Source organism: Dendrobates tinctorius, unplaced genomic scaffold (assembly GCF_039654945.1).
Source record: "Dendrobates tinctorius isolate UK_male_01 unplaced genomic scaffold, ASM3965494v1 ptg000011l, whole genome shotgun sequence".
NCBI classification, from domain to species: Eukaryota; Metazoa; Chordata; class Amphibia; order Anura; family Dendrobatidae; genus Dendrobates; species Dendrobates tinctorius.
Genome location: NW_027361679.1, coordinates 70,887,398 through 70,907,138, shown reverse-complemented (window position 1 = coordinate 70,907,138; position 19,741 = coordinate 70,887,398). Strand labels below are relative to the sequence as shown.

The 19,741-nt window shown below is 43.5% G+C and overlaps 1 protein-coding gene across 1 annotated transcript in view; it reads right to left on the bottom strand.

Annotated features, from left to right (window-relative positions):
* HGSNAT (heparan-alpha-glucosaminide N-acetyltransferase) overlaps positions 1 to 19,741 on the bottom strand; it is a 117,525-nt gene that overhangs the window by 29,732 nt on the left and 68,052 nt on the right. Inside the window, exons 12-15 of the mRNA XM_073543194.1 lie at positions 18,308 to 18,429; positions 17,938 to 18,064; positions 8,766 to 8,852; positions 8,248 to 8,325 (exon numbers count right to left, since the gene is read on the bottom strand). Of these exons, the coding sequence (XP_073399295.1) occupies positions 8,248 to 8,325; positions 8,766 to 8,852; positions 17,938 to 18,064; positions 18,308 to 18,429 (414 nt within the window). The remainder of the gene's footprint in view (positions 1 to 8,247; positions 8,326 to 8,765; positions 8,853 to 17,937; positions 18,065 to 18,307; positions 18,430 to 19,741) is intronic.

The window sequence follows — 19,741 nt, the reverse complement described above, 5'->3', positions numbered from 1 at the left end:
TATAGAGCACAAGTATTGAAGCAATACAGGACCTTTGGTTAACCCCTTTCTGCCATCCGACGTACTATCCCGTCCATGGGACCCGGGCCTCTATGCCCATGGACGGGATAGTACGTCGGCGCGATCAGCGGCGCCCACGTGGTGAGCGCCGCTGATCGCGGCCGGGTGTCAGCTGATTATCACAGCTGACACCCGGCACAATGTGTCAGGGGTGGTCACGGACCGCCCCCGACACGTTAACCCCTAGCACACCGCGATCAAACATGATCGCGGTGTACCGGGGGTTAAAGGGAAGCATCGGCAGGGAGGGGGCTCCCTCCGTGCTTCCCTGAGCCCCCCACGGCAGCGCAATGTGCAGCGCTGCTGCGGGGGCTCCTTTCCTCCAGGCCCCCGAATCCAAGATGGCGACGGGGGCCTTCGGGGGCCTGAGGAAGCTGGCTTCCTCAGTGCCTGCAAAGCGCAGGCATGAGGAAGCCTTCTGCAGTGCCTGTGTCAGATCGCTGATCTGTCACAGTGATCTGTGATGTGACAGATCAGCGATCTGTCACAGGACAGTGATGTCCCACCTGGGACTATTTAGTAAAGTAAAAAAAAAAAATAAAAAAAAGTGTTAAAATAATTAAAAATCGCCAAATAAATTAGAAAAAAAAAAAAAAAAAATATTCCCCCAATAAATCCATTTTTTGGAAATAATAAAAAAAAAACCCAATAAAAGTACACATTAGGTATCGCCGCGTCCGTAATGACCGGACCTATAAAACTGTCCCATTAGTTAACCCCTTTAGCGAACCCCTTAAAAAATGAAAATAAAAAACGAAGCAAAAAATAAAGATTTATTATCATACCGCCAAACAAAAAGTGTAATAACGCGCGATCAAAAAGACGCATATAAATATCCATGGTACCGCTGAAAACGTCATCTTGTCCCGCAAAAAACAAGCCGCCACACAGCATCATCAGCGAAAAAGTAAAAAAGTTATAGCTCGCAGAATAAAGCGATGCAAAAATAATTATTTTTTATATAAAATAGTTTTCATTGCATAAAACCGACAAAAACATAAAAAAACGACCTAAATGTGGTATCGCTGTAACCGTACTGACCCGAAGAATAAAACCGCTTTATCAATTTTACCGCACGCGGAACGGTGTAAACGCACCCCCCCAAAAGAAATTCATGAAACGCTGGTTTTTGTTCATTTTGCGTCCCAAAAATAGGAATAAAAAGCGATCAAAAAATGTCACGTGCCCGAAAATGGTACCAATAAAAACGTCAACTCGTCCCGCAAAAAATAAGACCTCACATGACTCGGTGGGTCAAAATACGGAAAAATTATAGCTCTCAATATGTGGTGATGCAAAAACTATTTTTACAATAAAAAGCGTCTTTTAGCGTGCGACAGCCGCCAAACATAAAAACCGCCATAAATAGTAAATCAAACCCACCGATATCACCCCCTTAGTTAGGGAAAAATAATAAAATTAAAAAAAAGTATTTATCTCCATTTTCCGGTTAGGGCTAGGGTTAGGGGTGTGTTGGGGTTAGGGTTGGAGTTATAATTGGGGGGTTTCCACTGTTTGGGCACATCAGGGGCTCTCCAAATGCAACATGGCGTCTGATCTCAATTCCAGCCAACTCTGAGTTGAAAAAGTCAAATGGTGCTCCTTCCCTTCCAAGCTCTGCTATGCGCCCAAACAGTGTTTTACCCCCACATGTAGGGTATCAGCCTACTCAGGACAAATTGCAAAACAATTTTTGGGGTCCAATTTCTCCTGTTACCCTTAGGAAAATAAAACATTGGGGGCAAAAATATCACTTTTGTGGAAAAAAATTATTTTTTTATTTTCACGTCCGAGTGTTATAAACTTCTGTGAAGCACTTGGGGGTTCAAAGTGCTCACCACACATCTAGATAAGTTCCGTGGGGGGTCTAGTGTTCAAAATGGGGTCACTTGTGGGGAGTTTCAATAGTTTAGGTACATCAGGGGCTCTCCAAACGCACATGACACCCGCAGACCATTCCATCAAAGTCTGCATTCCAAAACGTCACTGCTTCCCTTCCGAGCCCCGACGTGTGTCCATACAGTAGTTTTCTCCCACATATGGGGTGTCAGCGTACTCAGGTCAAATTGGACAACAACTTTTGGGGGTCCAATTTCTCCTGTTACCCTTGGGAAAATGAAAAAATTGGGGACTAATTGATCATGTTTCTGGAAAAAATACGATTTTTTTATTTTCATGCCCTGGCATTATAAACTTCTGTGAAGCCCTTGGGGGTTCAAAGTGCTCACCTCACATCTAGATAAGTTCCTTAGTGGGTCTAGTTTTCAAAATGGGGTCATTTGTGGGGGGTTTCCACTGTTTAGGTACATTAGGGGCTCTCCAAAGGCAACATGACACCCGCAGACCATTCCATCAAAGTCTGCATTCCAAAACGTCACTACTTCCCTTCCGAGCCCCGACGTGTGCCCATACAGTAGTTTTCTCCCACATATGGGGTATCAGCATACTCAGGTCAAATTGGACAACAACTTTTGGGGGTCCAATTTCTCCTGGTACCCTTGGGAAAATAAAAAAATGGTGACTAAAAGATCATGTTTGTGGAAAAAATACGAATTTTTTATTTTCACGCCTGGGCGTTATAAACTTCTGTGAAGCACTCGGGGGTTCAAAGTGCTCACCACACATCTAGATAAGTTCCTTGGGGGGTCTAGTTTACAAAATGGTGTCATTTGTGGGGGGTTTCCACTGTTTTGGTACATCAGGAGTTTTCCAAACGCGACATGGTGTCCGATCTCAATTCCAGCCAAAAACGTCAAATGGCGCTGCTTCCCTTCCGAGCTCTGCCATGCTGGGCGCATGGCAGAGCTCGGAAGGGAAGCAGCGCCATTTGACGTTTACCCCCACATGTGGGGTATCAGCGTACTCAGGACAAATTGCACAATAACTTTTACGGTCCTGTTACCCTTGGAAAAATAAGAATTGAGGGTGAAAAGATCATTTTTGTGGAAAAAATATGATTTTTTAATTGTATGGCTTTATGTTATAAACTTCTGTGAAGCCCATGGGGGTTCAAAGTTCTCACCACATATCTAGATAAGTTCCTTGGGGGGTCTAGTTTCCAAAATGGGGTCACTTGTAGGGGGTTTCCACTGTTTAGGTACATCAGGGACTCTCCAAACGTGACATGGCGTCCAATCTGAATTCCAGCCAATTTTGCATTGAAAAAGTCAAACGGCGCTCCTTCCATTCTGAGCTCTGCCATGCACCGAAACAGTGGTTCCCCCCCACATATCAGGTATCTGCATACTCAGGACAAATTGCACAATAACTTTTGCAGTCCAATTTCTCCTGTTACCCTTGGTAAAATAAAAAAAATTGAACCTGAAGTATTTTTTTATGAAAAAAAGTTAGATGTTCATTTTTTTTTTTAAATATTCAAAAAAATTCCTGTGACGCACCTAAAGGGTTAATAAACTTCTTGAATGTGGTTTTGAGCACTTTAAGGGGTGCAGTTTTTAGAATGGTGTCACTTTTGGGTATTTTCTATCATATAGACCCCTCAAAGTGGCTTCAAATGTGATGTGGTCCTAAAAATAAAATGGTGTTGTAAAAATGAGAAATCGCTGGTCAACTTTTAACCCTTATAACTTCCTAACAAAAAAAAATTTTGGTTCCAAAATTGTGCTGATGTAAAGTAAACATGTGGGAAATGTTAGTTATCAAGTTTTTTGTGTGCCGTATCTCTGTGATTTAAGGGCATAAAAATTCAAAGTTGGAAAATTGCGAAATTTTCAAAATTTTCGCCAAATTTCCGTTTTTCTCACAAATAAACGCAAGTTATTTGAATGAAATTTTACCACTAACATGAAGTACAATATGTCATGAGAAAACAATGTCAGAATCACCGGGATCCATGGAAGCGTTCCAGAGTTATGACCTCATAAAGGTACAGTGGTCAGAATTGTAAAAATTGGCCCGGTCATGAACGTGCAAACCACCCTTGGGGGTGAAGGGGTTAAAGCATGTGATTTATATTGCAGTTCCCATTGGTCAGCATTAGGTATAAGCTTTGTGTCATGTCATTAACTTGCAGCTGTGATAAAGATCCATGTAGGATCGAAAAGCGTAGCTGGTGACTCAGTGCCTCACTGCACATCCATTTACTCATGAGGAGAAAGCCGCTGTATCATATTTTAATCTAATATATAAAGCTCAATGTGTGTGTGTGTGTGTGTGTGTGTGTGTGTGTGTGTGTGTGTGTGTGTGTGTGTGTGTGTGTGTGTGTGTGTCCGGGATTGGCATCTGCACCGTCGCAGCTACAGCCACAAAATTTGGCACAGTCACACGTCTGGACCCCGAGAGCGTCATAGGCTATGTTGTGAGGCGAAATTTTAACCCTGCGCGTTCCAATTCACCAATTTTGCCTATTCTTATTTCTGTGGTGTTATCGTCCTTCTGTAAAGCTGGAAATAATTTATTACCGTGCCAACACAGAGCACCCTCTGACAGACAGCAGGGGGAGCCCAGTATCACACAGGATAGGATTAGACACATGGCTCAGCAGTCAGTATCACACAGGATAGGATTAGATACACGGCTCAGCAGTCAGTATCACACAGGATAGGATTAGATACACGGCTCAGCAGACAGTATCACACAGGATTAGATACACGGCTAAGCAGCCAGTATCACACAGGATAGGATTAGATACACGGCTCAGCAGTCAGTATCACACAGGATAGGATTAGATACATGGCTCAGCAGACAGTATCACACAGGATTAGATACACGGCTAAGCAGCCAGTATCACACAGGATAGGATTAGACACATGGCTCAGCAGTCAGTATCACACAGGATAGGATTAGACACATGGCTCAGCAGTCAGTATCACACAGGATAGGATTAGACACATGGCTCAGCAGTCAGTATCACACAGTATAGGATTAGACACATGGCTCAGCATTCAGTATCACACAGGATAGGATTAGATACACGGCTCAGCAGACAGTATCACACAGGATTAGATACACGGCTAAGCAGCCAGTATCACACAGGATAGGAATAGATACACGGCTCAGCACACAGATAGGATTAGATACACGGCTCAGCAGACGTTATCACAGGATAGGGTTAGATACACAGATGCACGTTTATCAAAAGGCTCTTGACTGAGTTGAAAATAAAATACTATCAATACTTGGGTAATCGTTTAGTTAATTTGTGTTGCAAATCTGTAGTGTTGAATACACAGTTAGGTCCATATATATTTGGACAGACAACATTTTTCTAATTTTGGATCTAGACATTACCACAATGAATTTTAAACAAAACAATTCAGATGCAGTTGAAGCTCAGACTTTCAGCTTTCATTTGAGGGTATCCACATTAAAATTGGGTGAAGGGTTTAGGAGTTTCATCTCCCTAACATGTGCCACCCTATTTTTAAAGGGACCACAAGTAATTGGACAATTGACTTCAAGGCTATTTCATGGGTAGGTGTGGGCAAGCCCTTCGATATGTCATTCTCAATTAAGCAGATAAAAGGCCTGGAGTTAATTTGAGGTGTGGTGCTTGCATTTAGAAGGTTTTGCTGTGAAGGAAGTATGTGGTCAAAGGAGCTCTCAATGCAGGTGAAACAAGCCATCCTTAAGCTGCAAAAACAGAAAAAACCCATCCGAGAAATTGCTACAACATTAGGAGTGGCAAAATCTACAGTTTGGTACATCCTGAGAAAGAAGAAAGAAAGCACTGCTGAACTCATCAATGCAAAAAGACCTGGGCGCCCACGGAAGACAACAGTGGTGGATGATCGCAGAATAATCTCCATGGTGAAGAGAAACCCCTTCATAACAGCCAACCAAGTGAGCAACACTCTCCAGGAGGTAGGCGTATCAATATCCAAATCTACCATAAAGAGAAGACTGCATGAAAGTAAATACAGAGGGTTCACTGCACGGTGCAAGCCACTCATAAGCATCAAGAATAAAAAAGGCCAGACTGGACTTTGCTAAAAAAACATTTAAAAAAGCCAGCACAGTTCTGGAAGAACATTCTTTGGACAGATGAAACCAAGATTAACCTCTACCAGAATGATGGAAAAATAAAGTATGGCGAAGGCGTGGTACAGCTCATGATCCAAAGCATACCACATCATCTGTAAACCACGGCGGAGGCAGTGTGATGGCTTGGGCATGCATGGCTGCCAGTGGCACTGGGTCACTAGTGTTTATTGATGATGTGACACAGGACAGAAGCAGCCGAATGAATTATGAGGTATTCAGAGCCATACTGTGTGCTCAGATCCAGCCAAATGCAGCCAAGCTGATTGGTCGTCGTTTCATACTACAGATGGACAATGACCCAAAACAAAGCCAAAGCAACCCAGGAGTTTATTAAAGCAAAGAAGTGGAATATTCTTGAATGGCCAAGTCAGTCACCTGATCTCAACCCAATTGAGCATGCATTTCACTTGTTAAAGACTAAACTTCAGACAGAAATGCCCACAAACAAACAGCAACTGAAAACCACCGCAGTGAAGGCCTGGCAGAGCATCAAAAAGGAGGAAACACAGCGTCTGGTGATGTCCATGAGTTCAAGACTCCAGGCAATCATTGCCAACAAAGGGTTTTCAACCAAATACTAAAAATGAACATTTTATTTACAATTATTTAATCTGTCCAATTACTTTTGGTCCCTTTAAAAACAGGGTGGCACATGTTAATGAGCTGAAACGCCTAAACCCTTCATCCAATTTTAATGTGGATACCCTCAAATGAAAGCTGAAAGTCTGAACTTCAACTGCATCTAAATTGTTTTGTTTAAAATTCATTGTGGTAATGTCTAGAACCAAAATTAGAAAAATGTTTTCTCTGTCCACATATATATGGACCTAACTGTATGATGTGAAATGTTTTTATGTGCAATATAATTATAATTTTGTTATAACTAACCACAGTTGGTTACTATGCCCAGGCAACACCGGGCTCTCCAGCTAGTTCTTCAATAAAGCAAGAAATGTATCAGCTGGAACGTTCCTTTTTCTTCTGTCTACTATCAACTATCGTTGGGTCCAGACGAGGTTCCGTGCTGTGGCTGGTGAGCTGGCTAGGGTTTTTTGGCCCATTTTTTTCTATTTATACAGGTGTCTTGCCTGTTCTTCCAGTGCCAAGACAGGCGTGGGTAAGTAGAAGAAAAAAAATCATTTAACCGCTGTCTTCAGCACAAGGGTCCCTGTCAGGACAGGAAACCCAACTGAAGCGAGGGAGAGATACCGCCCTTTTATTTTCAGTAGGGTTCCTGTCCTGACTGGGCAGATCCCCTCTCTCAGGCGTACTGTCATGGGGGAAGAGAAAAAATAAATTGTCACATTCAGCAAGCAGGCAGCTGCCAGTGGCGGTTGCCTGCGCTGCAGCATGATCACATCTATAATATCTATGTAACTATCTTATTTGGCGCTATACATGTATTCAGAAAACAAAAACTCTCAAAATGGCACCAGTCACGCCTGCGCATTAGCATCTCTCGGCAATCCGATAGACGCTATTGCACAGGCGCCATTTAGCTAGTGGGAAAAAAAAATTTGTCTCCATCAAGATGACACCGGTGTCACCTGCGTAGTAGTATCTATTGGATCGCCAATAGATGCTACTGCACAGGAGCGGCCGGCGCCATTTTGAGAGGTTTTTCTTTTTTCTGAATGCATGTATATCACCAAATAAAATAATTACGTGAATATTATAGTTGCAATCCTGCTACACCGCTGGTGGCGCCTGCATGCTAAATGTGATTTTTTTTTCCTTTCTTTCAAAACATATTATATTCAGTATGTCATTAGGCCGCCCCGGACCATGAGAATCTCATTAACTGAAAATAAAGTTTACACAGCAACCACGAGATGGATTTCATCACCCAGGTATCATTTTAATAAGTATAACGGCGCCAACCTGACTGAGCCTGTAGTTTACTGATCACAATCCTGCTGACAGGTTCCCTTTAATGTGCAAGAGACGTTAAGAATCTTTTTTATTTTTATTTTAAAACTAAACACCCACACAGGACTTAACACCGCACAGTGAATAAATACAGTCTGTTTTCCACACACAAAAAAAAAATGCTTAAGAGAATGTTCACATTTTGAGTAGTGGCAGCAGATTTTTCTGCACCAAAAACCGGTGTTGGTAGGAAAAACTGATTTAAAGTGAAAAAAGTGAGTTTCAGGAATATCAATATATGAAAAAAAAACATACCAAGAACACACTCCATGTGAAGAACCTCACCAGCACCTGCTTGTGTTGATTCTTGTACAACACGAGAATTTTACCAGCCTAGTTGGGGGGAAAAAAAAAAATTATGCATGTAATTAAAAGGTTAAAAGAAAAGAAAATCAAACCAACCAGTAGAATTAAACTGCTGCCGATAGGGAAATATTAACCAATCAGCGGTGGTTTAATAGCTTTACAAAGGCAGACCACTTCTGACAATGATCAGTAATTGATGGCTCCGTGCATATGGGAAGCCATTGTTCTCGGCAGCACAAGTCCAGTTTACACAGGATAGTGTGCTGCTGAGAACTATGAACTTTTTATGTAGCACAAAACATCATTCACCCAATAAACGAGCAATTTGTTCCCTCATCGGGTGATTGGCAGCCTGTTTCGGCTACACGAGTATTTTGAAACAAGTCGTCCTGGGAATGCTCATTCGCGACAACAATGAAGACACTGGAGCTTTACAATAAATTACACTGGAGAATGATTTAGATTACCTGGAGCCCAAGAAAAGCCATCACCACCGAATTGATGGTTCCTAAAATTCCTTCGGGATCATAAGGCACTGTTGTTTTATAGACCACCTGCAGGAAACGACATGTGAATCTTTGCTTTATTTTAGATTACAATGATGTCTGTAGAAGACCAGGCATTGTTCTGGGCCATCTTACCTGCTGGATCTACTTACAGAAGCATCAGAATGTCAATTAACCCCTTAATGACCGGGGCTTTTTTTTTTTTCTTTTCAGTTTTGCGTTTTCCGCACCTTTTCTTCCCAGAGCCATAAAACTTATATTTTTTTCATTAAATATGGCCATGTGAGGGCTTATTTTTTGTGGGATGAGTTGTACTTTTGAACATCATTGGTTTTAGCATGTAGTGTACTCCAAAAAGGGAAAGAAAAAAAAATTCCAAGTGCGGTGAAATTGCAAAAAAGTGCCCCACACTTGTTTTTTGTTTGGCTTTTTTGCTAGGTTCACTAAATGCTAAAACTGATCTGCTATTATGCTTCTCCAGGTCATTACAAGTTCATAGACACCAAAACATGTCTAGGTTCTTTTTTTATTTTTATCCAAGTGGTGAAAAAAAATTCCAAAGTCACAAAAAAAAAAACAAAAAACAAACAAACTTTTGCGCCATTTTCCGATACCCGTAGCGTCTCCATTTTTCGTGATCTCTGGTTGGGCAAGGGCTCATTTTCTGCGCGCAGAGCTGACGTTTTTAAGGATACCATTTATGTGCACATAAGATCTCTTGAACGCCTATTATTGCATTTTAATGCAATGTCACGGCGACCAAAAAAACGTAATTCTGGCATTTTGATTTTATTTTGCCGCTACGCCATTTAGCGATCGGGTTAATCTTTTTTTTTTTTTAAGTGATAGTTCGGGCGATTCTGAACGCAGTGATACCCAATATGGGTATGTGTGATCTTTTTAATTATTTTATTTTGAATGGGGCGAAAAGGGGGTGATTTAAACTTTTATTTTTTCCCTTCCCCATGACAGCACCGCACATGAGAGAAGGTATCCGCCCCCAGGAAACAGGAAACCTGTAGCAGAGACATAAGGGGGCGGCACCTCTCTCCCCAGTTTGGTTTCCTGCAGGCGGATGCCTGGGGCAGAGCTGTACCTCTGGAGGGATCCCCCTCTGATGGTGTCCGGTCAGGAGGCCGAGGTCCGCGGGGAGTCAATGGCAGCGGGGCACGGTCGCGCGCGCCTGACAGCCCAGCTTGGCGGGCGCTGTGAGCGGTGTCCTCCCCGTGTGACTCCCCGGTGGCCGCTCCAGTGGGAGGCAGGGCCAGGGGAGGCGTGGCCACCATGACGCTGGCGCCGACTTCTGGGGTCGCACCGGAAGTGACGTCACACGCCGGGGGAGCGGTGTACTGGGCACTTCCGGGCGGGAGCAATCCCAGAAGCGCGCACCGCTCCTCCATAAGAAGGGAGACGCGGCAGACGCCACTGGTCCCAGAGAGGCTGCACATAGGCTCCAGTGTATAGAGCCAGGCCAGCAGCAGAACAGAATGGATCCTGATGTCGGGGAGCGAGTACAGGAGGAAGAACCACCGGCTACCAGGGTACCCAGAGGGCCGGGTGAGTGCCTTTGTAAGGCAGCGCAATATATTAACAACGGCCCTATGTATGTTTTCTGTAGGGAAAGGCCACATCCAAACAAATGAGCAAAAAATGTGCATTATGTAAAAAGTCCCTAGCTAAAACGTATGAGAAGCGAATCTGTCGCTCGTGCATTAAAAAGACAGTGGCCGAAGAGTCACCATCCCTGCTCCAAAGCATTAAAGCTATGATCCGGGATCAAGTAAAATCGACGGTGAAGGATGAGATAAAAGAACAGACCACACGTAGCACCGATACAACATCTGCCTCACCCCCGCCCCCACTGCCTCCCACAGAGATAACTACTGATATAGAGTCTGAGGAAGAGCAAGGGGAGATAGAGGCCTCGGATTCGGACCTGGACTCCTCGGACGAGGAAAAGGGTCGTCCATATTTCCTATCTGAGGATATTGGGAAATTACTAAAGCTTGTAAAGTCCACAATGGGACTTGAAACACCAAAAGAGCCGAAATCAATTCAAGATTCTATGTGTAGCAATTTTGAGGGGAAAAAACAAAGGGTCTTTCCCTTCCATGATAACCTGTTAAATTTAATTAAGAGTGAGTGGAAAAAACCCAATAAAAAAATGTCCATACCGCAGGCGCTCAAACGTAAATACCCATTAGATGAGGAGGTATGCGATAAATGGGATAAAGCTCCCAGACTAGATACCGCCATTGCTAGTACATCCAGAGGAATAGCATTGCCATTTGTGGACATGGGCGCCTTAAAAGATGCCCTTGACAAGAAAGCAGACGCTTTTCTAAAATCGGCTTGGTCATTTAAGCCGGGGGTGGCCACAACTTGTACAGCATGTGCTATGGTCAAGTGGTTAGATGAATTAAGTGACCAAATTAAAAATAAATGCCCAAGGGAAACACTGCTGGAGGCAATACCTTCCCTACAGAAAGCAGCGGGATTCTTGGCTGACGCCACAGTAGATTCCGTCCGAGGCACCGCCCAGGCATTCGCCCTTTCAAATTCAGGCCGCAGAGCACTGTGGTTAAAAAACTGGTCGGCAGACTTCCAGTCAAAGGTTAAACTCTGTGCCGTCCCCTGTGAGGGCCAATATTTGTTCGGGAAAGCATTGGACGAAATTTTGGATAAGGCGTCAGATAAGAAAAAATTTCCAACCCCATTCCCTAGGCGTCGGTGGACTGAAGCTCGCTCGTCCTTTCGTGGAGCAGGGAATAGAGGGAGCCGAGGGCAGCCAGACGATAGAACCACACAGGGTAGACCCTGGAGGGAAAGAAAAGAGAGAGGATTCCTCTTTAATAAAACCACCCCAAGACCCGATACTAAACAATGACGCCAGGGCGGTAGGAGGAAGGCTTCGGTTTTTTTGTACATCAGTGGGTAGCATTGCCCACCTCAAAGTGGGTAACAGACCTGTTAGCCGGGGGCCTACGACTAAGTTTTCTAAGCCTTCCACCTCAAAGACTGACCCGGGTAGCCAAAAAGAATCAGGCTACAATAGAAAAGGAGATCCAGCTCCTTATTCAAAAAGAGGTACTAATAAAAGTACCGGATCATCAGGAAGGGAAATGGTTTTACAGCACTCTGTTCCTCACACCAAAACCAGGTGGGTCACTAAGAACAATATTCAATCTCAAAGCCCTGAACCAATACATCAGAACATAGAAATTAAAAATGGCGACTTTGAGGTCAGCAGTGAAACTACTCGACCCAGGTTGCTACATGGCAGTAATAGATCTTACCTATGCCTATTACCATGTCCCAATATGCGGGGAACACCAACAATATCTGAGACTGGTAGTAGAGATTGCTCAAGTCCCCACTCATCTACAGTACCAGTGCCTACCCTTCGGGGTATCAGTAGCCCCGTGTATAGTTACAAAAATCATTGGGGAAGTAGCGTCATTTATAAGAAAGGAAAATGTTGGTACCCTATCTAGACGATTTCCTGGTCATAGCAAACAAGCAAAACTGCGAAAATGCAGTTACAAGGGTCCTGGAAATATTAACCAGGTTAGGCTGGTTGATAAATCTGAAAAAATCCAAATTAACGCCAGTACAGTCACAAGAATTTCTTGGAATTAAATTGGACTCATTAAAACAGTGCATTCTTCCAGGAAGGAAAATTGGGGCTATCCAGCCAAAAATACAACAGATACAGTTCGGTCGAGCCATATCAGTGAGAGAGGCAATGTCGCTCCTGGGCACGTTAACAGCAACAATCCCAGCGGTCCGGTGGGCACAAGCCCATACAAGAGAACTACAGTGGCAGATCCTATCAGAGCAGGAGAAGGGTCCTTCCAATTTAAATCAGGAGATTATCCTCTCCCTTCAAGTGCAGGAGTCCCTAAAAATGGTGGCTGAGCACCGAAAACTTAAACAGAGCAGTGCCCTGGACTACTCAGAACTCTGTGGTATTGACCACGGACGCAAGTCCCAGTGGTTGGGGGGCACACAGAGAAACAAACCCTACAGGGCCAGTGGGAACCCGAAATGAGGGATGCATACTCAAATCTAAAAGAACTGGCAGCTGTAAGGCGAGCTCTTCCCCTAGTAAAGCGAGAAGTGCAAGGGGGACATGTCACCATATTATCCGACAACAACACGGTCATAGCATACATAAACAGACAAGGGGGTACAAGGTCGGCAACCCTTATGGCAGAGGCCAGGGAATTATTCGCTTGGGCAGAAAACAATCTTCTATCCTTATCGGGTACACATTTAAAGGGGGCAGACAATTATCTGGCCGATTATTTAAGCCGTCATGTACTACACCAGGGAGAATGGTCCCCAAGTCAAAAAATATTTGGGGAAATCTGCGCTGCCTGGGGCACACCAGAAGTAGACTTGTTTGCCACCAGGGAAAATCGGAAAGTGGACAGGTTCTACTCCCTAAATCCAAGAGAGCAGCCAGAGGGGGTGGATTCGCTACTGCACCGGTGTAAATTTCGCCTGGCCTATGCGTTCCCCCCGTTTCCATTGATTCCAGTAGTCTTGAAAAAGATCCGGCAGGAGAAAGCTCGAATAATCCTAATTGTGCCCTTCTGGCCGAAAAGGGCATGGTTCACAGACCATGTCTGTCTCGGACCCATGCATCCTCCCAGATACCCCGGATCTGCTATACCAGTGCCCAGTGGAACATCCCAGGGTTCACGGGCTGCACCCCACTGCGTGGAACTTGAAAGGGGACTCCTTCTAGCAAAGGGATTCTCAGTCCCATTAGTATCCACCCTGCTCGCTAGCAGGAAGGAGGTAACTTCACAAAAATACCAAAAAATTTGGGAAAAATTCTTGCAGTTCCCGGGCCGACAATTAACTAGAACAGCCCAGGAAATACCAATAAAGGAAATCTTAGAGTTCCTCCAGAAAGGACTGGAAAAAGGTCTGTCCACAAGCACCTTAAAAGTGCAGGTATCGGCCCTGGGTGCATTGTTTGAACAAAAACTGGCTGATCACCCATGGATCTATAGATTCATTCGGGCCTCCTTCACATCCAGGCCCACAAAATTAACATCTAAGGTAGCTCCCTGGGATCTAAATTTAGTATTAAGGGCACTGACAGCATCTCCATTTGAACCTATTGCTTCCATCTCAATAAAGGCGCTAACGCTAAAAACAGAACTCCTGGTGGCCCTAACCTCAGCTCGTCGTGTCTGCGAGCTGCAGGCAATATCTATAAATCCACCATATACCAAATTTTTGGATGATAGAGTGATTATAAAAACTGATCCAGCCTTCCTACCGAAGGTAAATTCCAAATTCCACAGGGAGCAGGAGATAATTTTGCCCTCATTTTGTCCCAGCCCCAAATCCCAGGGAGAGAAAACCTTCCATTGCTTAGATGTCAGACGTTGCCTGCTTCAATATATAGAAGCCTCAAAATCATGGCGGCAGTCTTCAGCCCTTTTAGTCTCCTTTCAGGGGACAAACAGGGGTAAAAAAGCTTCAAAATCAACGATTACACGATGGCTTCATATGGGTATTGCACTAGCTTACTCTTCTTCAGATCTAACTCCCCCACTGGGTGTAACGGCTCACTCTACGAGAGCCATAGCCACGTCCTGGGCTGAAAGGGCAATTGCTTCGGTTGAGCACATCTGTAAAGCAGCAGTATGGTCCTCACCATCCACTTTCTTCTGACACTATAGACTAGACCTAGGGCCCTCAAATCTGGCCTTTGGGAGAATAGTGTTGTCTGCTGTTGTCCCACCCTAGGAGTCTATTCTATTTTTCCTCTCATGTGCGGTGCTGTCATGGGGAAGGGAAAAAATGATAACTACTTACCGGTAATTTGATTTTCCAGAGCCATGACAGCAGCGCATTGTTCCCGCCCTATCTTGGTGATGGTTGTGTGGTGCACGAGAAAATTTAAAGTTATATCTGGAAATGTAAATATATGGAAAATATATATATGAGAAAAAGAAGGTGAATATTAGTGACGCTGTTATATAACATGCATGTAAACTAATAAGGCAGTTACCTTTGCATACTCTGAAACAAACTGGGGAGAGAGGTGCCGCCCCCTTCTTATGTCTCTGCTACAGGTTTCCTGTTCCCTGGGGGCGGATACCTTCTCTCATGTGCGGTGCTGTCATGGCTCTGGAAAATCAAATTACCGGTAAGTAATTATTTTTTTAAAACTTTTTTAAATTTTGGCATGTTTCAATGCTAGAAGCATCCACAACTCGATCGGCTCTGCTATGTATAGGCAACGAGCAGATCACCTATATGTAGCAGAATTACAGCATTGCTATGAGCGCCAACCAACGGGGGCGCTCATAGCAATGCCTCATCAACAACCATAGAGGTCTCTAGGAGACCTCAAGTTGTTATGGCAACGCATTGCTGACCCCCGATCACGTGACGGGGGTCGGCGATGCGTGCATTTCTGGCCGCGTGGACGGAAGCTCTAGTTAAAGCCCACTGTCAGCGTTTGACAGCGGGATTTAACTAGTTAATAGGCGCAGGTGGATCTCGATTCAACCTGCACCTATTGCGGGCACGTCAGCTGTTCAAAATAGCTGACATGTCCTGGCTTTGATGCTGGCTCACCGCCAGAGTCCTCATCAAAGTGGGGTATCTGACCTTGGACGTACTATCCAGTCCAAGGTCAGAAAGGGGTTTTTAAATTATACTTTTGGGGCGTAAATATACCATACATATCTCTTACATATTTATATTATGGCAAAACAAAAGGGGGGGTTTAAAAGGTGGGATGGAAATTTCCTATGCCAGTCTTGAATAAAAACCTGCTGGAGTAAGATCTGATATGACCACCATGCACTGACCTGTATATAATGATATCTACGACAACATTGTACTTTGTAAAAACCTCCTGGCATACACCATGGTAGGCTCAAAACATTCGAGGTGTATGTAATCAGAACCTAATCAAGCCTAGGCAATAGTGGACAGAAAAGCGATCTCAATCTACAACTCACTGCTGTTGTCTACACATACATTATATGCTATAGCTGAGACATACAGTGGGGAAAAAAAGTATTTAGTCAGTCAGCAATAGTGCAAGTTCCACCACTTAAAAAGATGAGAGGCGTCTGTAATTTACATCATAGGTAGACCTCAACTATGGGAGACAAACTGAGAAAAAAAAATCCAGAAAATCACATTGTCTGTTTTTTTTTTCATTGTATTTGCATATTATGGTGGAAAATAAGTATTTGGTCAGAAACAAAATTTCATCTCAATACTTTGTGATATATCCTTTGTTGGCAATGACAGAGGTCAAACGTTTTCTGTAAGTCTTCACAAGGTTGCCACACACTGTTGTTGGTATGTTGGCCCATTCCTCCATGCAGATCTCCTCTAGAGCAGTGATGTTTTTGGCTTTTCGCTTGGCAACACGGACTTTCAACTCCCTCCAAAGGTTTTCTATAGGGTTGAGATCTGGAGACTGGCTAGGCCACTCCAGGACCTTGAAATGCTTCTTACGAAGCCACTCCTTCGTTGCCCTGGCGGTGTGCTTTGGATCATTGTCATGTTGAAAGACCCAGCCACGTTTCATCTTCAATGCCCTTGCTGATGGAAGGAGGTTTGCACTCAAAATCTCACGATACATGGCCCCATTCATTCTTTCATGTACCCGGATCAGTCGTCCTGGCCCCTTTGCAGAGAAACAGCCCCAAAGCATGATGTTTCCACCACCATGCTTTACAGTAGGTATGGTGTTTGATGGATGCAACTCAGTATTCTTTTTCCTCCAAACACGACAAGTTGTGTTTCTACCAAACAGTTCCAGTCTGGTTTCATCAGACCATAGGACATTCTCCCAAAACTCCTCTGGATCATCCAAATGCTTTCTAGCAAACTTCAGACGGGCCCGGACATGTACAGGCTTAAGCAGTGGGACACGTCTGGCACTGCAGGATCTGAGTCCATGGTGGCGTAGTGTGTTACTTATGGTAGGCCTTGTTACATTGGCCCCAGCTCTCTGCAGTTCATTCAATAGGTCCCCCCGCGTGGTTCTGGGATTTTTGCTCACCGTTCTTGTGATCATTCTGACCCCATGGGGTGGGATTTTGCATGGAGCACCAGATCGAGGGAGATTATCAGTGGTCTTGTATGTCTTCCATTTTCTAATTATTGCTCCCACAGTTGATTTCTTCACTCCAAGCTGGTTGGCTATTGCAGATTCAGTCTTCCCAGCCTGGTGCAGGGCTACAATTTTGTTTCTGGTGTCCTTTGACAGCTCTTTGGTCTTCACCATAGTGGAGTTTGGAGTCAGACTGTTTGAGGGTGTGCATAGGTGTCTTTTTATACTGATAACAAGTTTAAACAGGTGCCATTACTACAGGTAATGAGTGGAGGAAAGAGGAGACTCTTAAAGAAGAAGTTACAGGTCTGTGAGAGCCAGAAATCTTGATTGCTTGTTTCTGACCAAATACTTATTTTCCACCATAATATGCAAATAAAATGAAAAAAAAACAGACAATGTGATTTTCTGGATTTTTTTTCTCAGTTTGTCTCCCATAGTTGAGGTCTACCTATGATGTAAATTACAGACGCCTCTCATCTTTTTAAGTGGTGGAACTTGCACTATTGCTGACTGACTAAATACTTTTGTTTCCCACTGTATTTCAAAAACATGAGCGACAACTCCAACTGGCATTTATTTTATCAAAATCTTATCCCAACTGTTATAGTTGGAATCTATCGAGATGTATTTATGGCATCACATTTTTTTTTTTTTTTTAATATATAATGTACTAAGGCAGCGTATTAGGTTGCAGTTTAATTAGATTGGTAGTGCTTTTGTGATATGTAGTTTCAAGATATAGCGCTTGACAATGCTTCTGTTCATCTGTTTAATAATTCATTATCTAAGCAATAACTCAGACCTGTGAAACTAAATTGTATAAACAATTTAATGTGTGAATTGCTATTCACATACAATTATTTTGGCAAAATGCATGTGTATTATTTTGGTGTATGCATAAATGTACATGTGGTTTCTCTTTCTTGGTTAATAAACGAATTTAAAAAAAAAAATAAAAAAATAAAAAATCTTGTCCCAAGTAATGTGAGGTCAGAATGACTGGAGTAACGGCAAGTGTGCACTCACATTAGAAGATGGATGTTGGTACACATGGTCCTCGCCAAGAACTAAGCGGTCAATGAAACCAGCGGCCCCTCCTGTACAGTTTGGATAGTTTCCAAAATCACCAATACCTCCAGGTCCAAGATACCCCCTGCAGAATAGATCATTTTATCAGATCTTCAGGAATATTACTGGAGTCAACATTAAAATGTGCAAGACAAGCAATTAAACCCTTAAGGGCTACAAATCTAATCTTGAGCAACCATTTGACCTCCTCTTTTTACATTAGTTTGAATGTTTTTTTTGTTACTCATTGCTACGTAAAAGAGCAGCCACCTTATTGTGCAGCATACATAAATTCTAAGTACTGAACACAATTAATGCAGAAACTCACGTGGGGCATTCAGGTACAGGAAGCAAGAAAGTCAAACACAACCAGCAGGCTTCCAAGACTAATATGATCAGCCACTGAGGCCAGAAAGGGACCACGTCTTGTAACAAGAAACACGTGCGGCTCTAGGATGGAGGGATAGCATTGGTGAGCAAGAAAAGCCGCTGAGATTAATGAAAAGGTAATGCAACACGGATATAGAGACAGTACAACAAGACCCAATCTGCATGTAAGGAACAATGGAGAACATTTCAGTGTATATTTAAAAGGGATCTGTCACCAGGGTTATGTTTCCCAATGTGAGCGCAGCATGATATAGGAGCAGAGGCACAGATTCCCAGCCATGTGTCACTTAATGGACTCTTTGCTACAGTATCGGTACTACTATAAACTGCTGTAATGAGCTTTGTGCCACAACATTGATTAACAGTTTTCAGCCCTCAATCACCATATACAGTAAAAATGTCTATTAATACTAGAGCGCGAGTATAGATCAGGAATATCAGGACTACAAAGCAGAAGCTTATCAGTGAGATGACTAGCAGAGTTCTAGTTAAGAGAATAGTGTTTTATCAAAACTATATCTAAAAGCCCATTTAGTACACCCAGTACTACAATCAGAGTCTCTGTCCCTACCATTTGCCACTTGCAGATGGACGGCAAAAATCTGGTGACACATTCTTTTAAAGATCACCTGCCTGAGATTTAACCTTACTAAATAAAAAGAGATACAGGCAAAAGGCTATTTGGAATGTTGTGCAACTGAAACATCTCTGCCACAGGGATGACATGGGTCAATAATTTCACAGATCCTCACATTGCACAATAACATTTTTTTAGCCACACTTCTGTCATGCAACCAAAGATGCCATGTAAGCCCTAACCAAAGAAATTGGGACCTTCTAATAGGTTGCCATTAGGAACATATTGATAAAAATGTCCATTTTCACATGCAGGTGTACACACACACACACACTGTAGGTGTTGCATAGATCAGAGATTGGAAAAGCATTCTATACTCTTCGGTAATGACTTGCACAATGACAGCTGGAAATTTGTCTTGAGACCATCTGGGCAACAACATGAGGCCTTTACAAGGGAATGTCACACCAGTCTTACTACTGCAATTATGATGTGGGGTGGCATAATGTATGTATGTACAAATACACAGTTAGGCTATGTGCACACGCAGCGGTTTTTGCTCTGCGGAACCGCAGCAGTTCCGCAGACATGGTACAGTACCATGTAACCTTATGGGTTTTCAAAACCGCAGTGCTTACGCTGCGGTTTTTTCCGCGCGGTTTTGCTGCGTTTTTTTTTCCGCAGCATGTCAATCGTCTCTGCGGATTCCGCTGCGGTTTCACACCTTTAACATAGTAGAGGTGTGAAACCGCAGGGCAAAACCACAGGCCAAACCGCAGCAAAACCACAGGTCAC